The 7,871-nt window shown below is 43.9% G+C and overlaps 1 protein-coding gene across 1 annotated transcript; it reads right to left on the minus strand.

Annotated features, from left to right (window-relative positions):
• Positions 1 to 6,547: 6,547 nt before the first annotated feature.
• LOC103217000 (polyubiquitin-like) lies at positions 6,548 to 7,040 on the minus strand. The gene is given in 2 exon segments (XM_037988049.2): positions 6,548 to 6,670; positions 6,672 to 7,040. Coding segments are annotated over 2 exon segments (471 nt in total). The 5' UTR covers positions 7,020 to 7,040.
• Between the last annotated feature and the right edge of the window lie 831 nt (positions 7,041 to 7,871).

Consider the following 7,871-nt stretch of genomic DNA (forward strand, 5'->3'; position numbering starts at 1 on the left):
TTTCCCAGAGTCCATTTACCTGAATTAGAGTACTTACAGTGGAGCTGGGGTCTGAACCTGTTAATTACATGCGATTGGTGGAAACAGCAGCTTTATGGGGCTAGGGCAGAATTGGTGGGTGGATTTCTCCATTCTGAAAATAACCCTGGGTTTCATCTAGTATTCCTTTCTCTTAGCTTTGAGCTCCCGTTGGGGTCTTAGCCTTCTTCTGGGACAGCCTATAAGCTTCCAGCATTGCTTTGTTTATCCCCAACCTCATACTGAAGTGGTAGAAAAAAGGGAAAACAAGAAGCAGGAAACTCGAATTTTAGATCCAGTTCTTGCCATGGGCAAGTCATTACCATCTCAGTGCTGTGATCTCTACAATGAAACAGGGAGGGGAGACATTTGCCCAGGTGTGTTCTGTATATACCAACTTCTGTGTGTCATTGTTTGAAGGATGACCTGGGGGAGCTTTGGTCCCCCCTTTTCCAGCCTGCTGATTGCTTGCATAGAGGAGACCTCAGACAAAGAAATGTAGATAAGTCAGGAAGTGTAAGGCCTGAGGGCATGGCTTACACACATGGCATGAATTTCCCTAGTGTTCTGCATTTAGAATACGATCAATTTTCACATTAAAAATCACAGTCAAAAGGAACAAAAGGTTAATTTTTGTTGTTGTTGTTTTCTGTTTTTTGAGACGGAGTCTCGCTTTGTCACCCAGGCTGGAGTGCAGTGGTGCGATCTCAGCTCACTGCTCACCGCAACCTCCGCCTCCCAGGTTCAAGCGATTCTCCTGCCTCAGCCTCCCGAGTAGCTGGGACTACAGGCTCCCACCACCACGCCTGGCTAATTTTTTGTATTTTTAGTAGAGACAGGGTTTCACTATGTTAGCCGGGATGGTCTCAATCTCCTGACCTCGTGATCCACCTGCCTCGGCCTCCCAAAGTGCTGGGATTACAGGCGTGAGCCACTGCACCCGGCCCAGAAAAGTTAATTTTTGCTCTTTATTGTTTTTGTTGTTAGTTACGGTTAGTTGTTAGTTGTGCTCCACCACTCCTCCACCCCTACCCTTGGCAAATAGTATAATGACAACAAAGAAGGAAGTTCACTTTTATTTCATGCAACAGACCAAAGGTAAGCGGTCCAGGGCCTGAGGGGTGACTCTGCCATTGTCCACATCCAGCTTCCACCTCTGGTCTAGGATGGCTGCTGTAGGTCTCGTCAACACCCAGGCAACAAGGAAGGAAAGTTGCAGCAGAAGAATAGGGTCTGGAGGTAGGGCGCATAAGGCCGATTCACGTTGAAGTTCTAGAACTAAATCCAATGGAAACACTTCAGTGATGACAGGAAATATCCTCTCCATTTACATAGGGCATACACTGAGTAAAAGACTTTGTAACTTTACTTCATCCCCTTGATTTACATAGGGCGTACACAAAGTAACCAATGAAAACCTTTAGAGGATATTTAAACCCCAGAGAATTCTGTAATTCCAGAGAATTCAGCCCCTAATGATTGGACCACTCCCACCCGGTGGAGTATACTTTTGTTTTCAATACATCTCTGCTTTTGTTGCTTTATTCTTTCTTGCTTTGTGCATTTTGTCCAATTCTTTGCTCAAGATGCCAGGAACCTGGACATCTTCAACTGCTAACAAAATGGCAGGAGGACACCCACACCTTCCTTAGTAGGGTATGACCTGGAAGTGGCACATATTCTACTCATGTTTCATTACAAGATTTAGTCACATGGCCACATATTAAGCTGCAGAAAGCCTACAAAGTGTTGTCTGTAGGTTGGCTATGTGCCTAATTAAGATTCGGGGCTTTGTTTTAGAGATGGGGAGAATGACTATTGGTGGACCAGGCTATTCTCTGCCAGTAGGCTCATTATTTTCCAAAATGACTTGTGTCAAAGTTCAGTGCCACTAAAATTGCATGGTCATGACAGTTGTAACAAGTGTTCATTAGGGATCTTTTATTGTTTAAAACCTCCAGACACCATGGGAATGTTGATATGGAATATGCAGGCAATGGTTAGCACACAAGAAACCAATATAGACAGGGGTTAACTTAAATGCTGACATTCATAGTTCATACCCCACATGTTTTGGAAAGGATCAGCAAAATCTGGAGTATGTGGGAATTTCCCTGGAGGAGGTGACTCCAGGTGGAATCTGCAGGATGGTGTTTCTCACCAACTCCTGTATCTGCTCATAGGGTCAGGGGTCACTAAAGGAAGTCCTCACTTGACCCTCAGTGCCATTCTAACCAACTTTTTAACCCTTTCACTGTATCTTTCTACTGTCAACATTGCAAAATGGTAGGGTTTTGAAACATACTTCCTCTTTCTTTTCACTTCATCTTTAGGGACGTATTAATGAGTGGAGTAAAGCACTCAGAAGAGCAGCAGGAAAAGAGGATTCATGTATGCCAGAGGAGCTGAAGGCTCTCGATAGGTTGAGAAAATGCAGGTCTTCCAGCTGCTGAGGGTGTATGCTTCCACCACACCTCATAGCAACCCCTGAAAAAGTGAGGTCTCTAAAGTTCTATTAACTGGCCTAATTACTAAACACTTTTAACCAGAAAATACTCCCTCTGGGTCCTTTTCCTTTACATTCCATGAGTTGGAGAAGGGAAGGAATTAGTGTAGTAGTTGAATAAATGGCTGAATGAAATGATACCAGTTGATGGTGTAAGATCCTACAAGCAGCAAAAGTCTTGACTATAAAAGATACTTTGTTAAAACTGAGAAGAAGATATTCATTTTTGGCCCCCGCTCCCCGGATCCCCGGATTTTCATCTCTTAGCCAATCTCCACATTCCTCCAAAATGTGTCCTGTTTGGCAGGATCTCATGCTCTACTTTCTTGTTCTACATTTTCTGCAGTCTAAGCCTACCTTCTCTTCTCTCGTTCTTCATTCCTCTATCCACCCATCTATCCTGTCATCTACCCATCCAACCATCCATTTGTGAGAAGTGAAATTTAAAAGCTGTTGGAACCCCCCAAAACACTGAGAGATGTGACTGTGATTTGAGTCACATACAGTTGCTACTTTTGTTTCTCAGATTATAGATTAACTATTTTTCTTATATTTCTTGTTCTCTATCATGGCTAGAGGCAATTAAATGACCTCAAGGACAAAAACCTCCTGCCTTCTAAATTGATGACCATTGTTACAGACTAACTTGCCCTGTGTTGTGTTGCTTTGCTTAGACCAGATGACAGACAGCCCATGACTATTACACCCTCTGTAAAAGGTGACAAATGCACCCTTTACAAAAAGAAACACTGCCTATAACCAATCAAGGGGCTGTAACTATGTGCCAACTTTGTATGAAAAATGCTGTAATCCTGCTAAAAACTCCTCTGTTTCTGCCTATATAAATGAAACCATAACTTCTGTATTTTAAACTCTGACTCCATTCCTTTGGAATTGATGTTTCTGGGTAGGCCATCTTCAAACTGCAGTTGAATAAACTCTCTTGAAAGTTGGGGTTCCAGCTGGGCGTGGTGGCTCAAGCCTGTAATCCCAGCACTTAGGGAGGCTGAGGCGGGTGGATCACCTGAGGTCAGGAGTTCGAGATCAGCCTGACCAACATGGTGAAGCCCCATCTCTACTAAAAATACAAAAATTAGCCAGGCGTGGTGGCAGGTGCCTGTAATCCCAGCTACTTGGGAGGCTGAGGCAGGAGAATCGCTTGAACCTGGGAGGTGGAGGTTGCAGTGAGCCGAAATCACGCCATTGTACTCCATCCTGGGCGACAAGAGAGAAACTCTGTCTCAAAAAAAAAAAAAAAAAAAAAAAAAAAAAAGAAAAAAAAGAAAAGAGAAAGTTTGGGTTCTAACAGCTTTTAAATTTTATTTTTCACAAATGGACGGTTCTGACTCTAAATTATTTTTTCATATTTTATTATAGGTTGACGCATCCATCCATCGTCTCTTCCTTCCATCTATCCATCATCCATCCAACCAAACATACAGGTAAACTAATGTAAACCACAGTGTTATTGGCTTTAAAAATCTTAACATTACATTGTTCCCAGTTGAGAGAATTTCTGGCATAATAACAGACAAAAGGGGTAGATATTGAGGAAGAACATACAGTGGGTTTAACTATCTTATGTTCTCTACTTAATCAATAGCTGGTTAACTTAAATCTGTTATGCCAGGATAAAAGCAAATTTGAAGATGGTTTTGCTCAGTCCACAGTCACTTCTGCCTGGTTGCTATCATTATAGAATGTGAAATAAACTGCAGCTGTGGCCACAAAGTCCCTTTTGCTGAGGCTGGGAGAGTCCAGGTTGCAGCAGATGTGGAGGCCTCTGCCAGGCACCTGCCCTGGTCTCGCTGCTGACCTCCTTGCAGGGTTTCGGTGGTGGGGCTCCTCCTGTGGTCAGGTCACTGGGATTTCGAGTATGATCTGTCCTGTCATCACTTTCACTTTGATTAGCTTCATTCTGAAGAACTTTCGACAGCATTCACATGGGTCAGCATGACGAAACCAGTTCCTCTGTAGAGGACTGATTTAATCTTTTTGTACAGAGGCTGATCTTGGGAGAAAATACACTCCTGTTTACGTCAAACATACAGGACACATCAGCCCACAGCTACGCTCAATGCTTCCTGGGTTTTCTTGGTGGGGGCCCCTCTGCATCGCTGGGACAGTGAGTGAAGAGATTGGCCCTGATGCATCAGTCCCTGCTGGGCTTGGTGCCATTGTCTCCGGGTGTAATCAAACAATCTGTATCTTAGTGGGACATCCTGCTTGCTCTGTGTGACTCAGAGCTCTCAGGCAGCTGGTTGAATCTTTGTTTATAGCAGTGCCACCCACTCACTCCACACCCCCGACTCCCTATAAACCACTCCACAGGTGGCCAGACTTCTGGTGCAAATAAAAGTTTGTCAACTGTTGCTCCCTTTCTCCTGTCTTCCTCTTCTTCTTCTTCTTCTTCTTTTTTTTAACTTATCTAAACAATTAAGCTGTGGGGAGTTCATTAATAAAAGGTTTCTTTTACAAAATTATTGGCACTCTGCAAGGTGCTTTGGAGGAGAGTGGGAAGATCAATATTACCTAGAGTAAAATAGCAGGGCAGATATTACTCAAGGGAAATCGGTTCTTAATAAGAGAGAGAATATAGATTTCCACCCGGGCAGTCAGTTTGAATATGATGAAACAGCGTGTTAGAGTCGGCGGTCTGGTAATTATTTGAGAAGTCTTAGAGACTATAAATGTGTATGTGTGTGTTTTAAAAGAACAAACCAAAAACCTTCTCAGCCAAAGCTTTTCAGAAATAAAAAGCAAGTATGTCCACAGATGACCAGAACCCTATGTGAATCCATTAAATGACAAAAGTGCAGAGCATTTGATTAATTTCTGTATGGATCTAAAACCACAGAAATGGTGGATGACTGCCTGTGTTTGCCTCGGGGAGGAAGGCAGACAACAGGGTGAAAATGCAGGCTTCTAGATACAACGGCTAATGAGAAGCCATTCCTCTTCTTTAAACCTGGGTCTTTTACTTGTCTCTTGGAAGCTTCGTGAACATGTGAAAACGGGCGGAAAGCACAGTGGAATGGTACTGAGAGCAGACCGATTTAATGGGGTGCAGGTTACTCTCCATCCTTGTCATGTGAGCCAATTAACCTTCCAGTTGGCCGGTGAAATGCAACTAGCAGTTAATTGGACCATTGTTGGGAACAGTGCAGAGGCCTTAGTACCATTTGCAAATTGCTGAGATAGGAATCTCTGGATGACTCCTGGCTTGAGGGCAAACCAGTTCAGCTGCAGCTATGGTGGAACCTTGGCTCTTAGGCCCAAGGAATTTCCAGGGGACCCCTGGAAGTCCCAGTGCATTGCAGTCTTAGCACATTGCTGGAGAAGGTGAGGGAGAAGAAGAGAGAAATGAAAGAAAATTTCTAGATGAAGGGAAGACAGGAAAGATGGAGGAAGAAAGAAGGGAGGGAGATTGAATAAAAGAAAGAGGGAGAAGGTAAAGAAGGAAAGAGAGAGAGAGAATATATATATAATGCTTTTAGGTGTTACCTTTGATCAGGGCCATTGACCAAGGTCAGCTTTCTCCAACGTGTATTCAGAGGAGGGCTCATGTCCTATAAGGTATTAATTGGTGTTTTATGGGAGAAATTTTTAAAAAGTAGGGCAGAGAAATCTGCATGTCCCTTCCATTTGGGAAGTGTTTCATTCAACAGGTTTCTCTGGCGTAGCTCCTCTCAGAGCCTTTCGTAAACTGAAGTGTGTTATGGAGCTCCAAGATGGGGCCATAATATACAGTTTCTCCTTACATTATTTTATTGAGAAATTGTTTATTCAAGGACAAGCATTCTGAGAAGTGGAGTTTTTGAAATAATGATCCAGGCCTTTCCTCAACACTGAGCTATTTCTTTTCTTTTCTTTTCTTTTTTAACGATGCGACAAAACCTTTATTAACATTTTGAACAGGTTCAGCGGTTACTGAAACTTGTAATTTCTAAACTTAAGTTGAGGCAAATGGCTATACTGCAGAGTAATGCCATCACTGGGCACTGTGAATGTAAGACTGGAGAATTAACAGCCACTCCTCAGGTGAAGGACCAGGTGCAGGGTCGACTCTTTCTGGATGTCATAGTCAGAAAGAGTGCGGCCATCTTCCAGCTGCTTGCCTGCAAAGATGAGCCTCTGCTGGTCAGGGCTGGGGGTAGGGTGTGCCTTCTTTATCCTGGATCTTGGCTTTCACATTTTTGATGGTGTCACTGGGCTCCACTTCCAAGGTGATGGTCTTGCCAATCAGGGTCTTCACAAAGATCTGCGTACTACCTCTCAGACACAGGACAAGGTGCAGCGTCGACTCTTTCTGGATGTTATAGTCAGAAAGAGTGCGATCATCTTCCACCTGCTTGACTGCAAGGATGAGCGTCTGCTGCTCGGGGAGAATGCCTTCCTTATCCTGGATCTTGGCCTTCACATTTTCGGTGATGTCACTGGGCTCCACCTCAAGGGCAATGGTCTTGCAGGTAAGGCTCTTCACGAAGATCTGCATTTTGACCTGTTAGCGGATATGAAGATGCTGCAAAACACCAATCGTGTCCAGCCACAGGGACACCACCACACACTCGCCCAACAAAGCCAGTCACCCTTACCACTGAGCTATTTCTATGTGGGTTCTTCCCTTGGCCCTCAGGCTGGGATAAATCCCTGTCTTCATGCAAAGTTAGAGACATGATTAGATACAAGATCTACAATATTTGTGGATAAAAACCAAACAGTTGCTTAAGAAAACTACAACTATTTTTTTTTTTTTTTGCTGACACCAGAGTGAAATTTCCCCTATTTATCTCCCATCAGCCTTTGGTAGGAGCACAAAAGCTATCTGCTAGGCACATTCCAGCACCACGCTCATGACACTAGCCCTCGTTCATTCATTCCTTGACTCATTTACATTCAAACTCTGTCCTCATTTGCTGCTTTGCTGCTAGTTCTGGCTCCAAGCACTTCTTTTTTTTTTTTTTTTTTTTTTTTTTTTGAGACAAAGTCTCACTGTCACCCAGGCTGGAGTGCAGTGGCGCAATCTCAGCTAAGTGCAACCTCTGCCTCCTGGGTTCAAGCGATTCTCCTGTGTCAGCCTCCCGAATAACTGGGAGTGAGCCACCACACCCAGCTAATTTTTGTATTTTTAGTAGAGACAGAGCCATGTTAGCCAGGCTGGTCTTGAACTCCTAACCTCGGGTGATCCACCCGCCTTGGCTCCCCTAAGTGCTGGGATTACAGGCGTGAGTCATCGCACCTGGCCTCCAAGCACTTCTTATTCTGTCCCCGACTTAGATGCCCATGCCTGACTCACATCCCATCAAAGTTGAAAATGTCCTGATTTGTTTTCTGGTGTTTTGACAAT

This window comes from Chlorocebus sabaeus, chromosome 10 (assembly GCF_047675955.1).
Source record: "Chlorocebus sabaeus isolate Y175 chromosome 10, mChlSab1.0.hap1, whole genome shotgun sequence".
NCBI classification, from domain to species: Eukaryota; Metazoa; Chordata; class Mammalia; order Primates; family Cercopithecidae; genus Chlorocebus; species Chlorocebus sabaeus.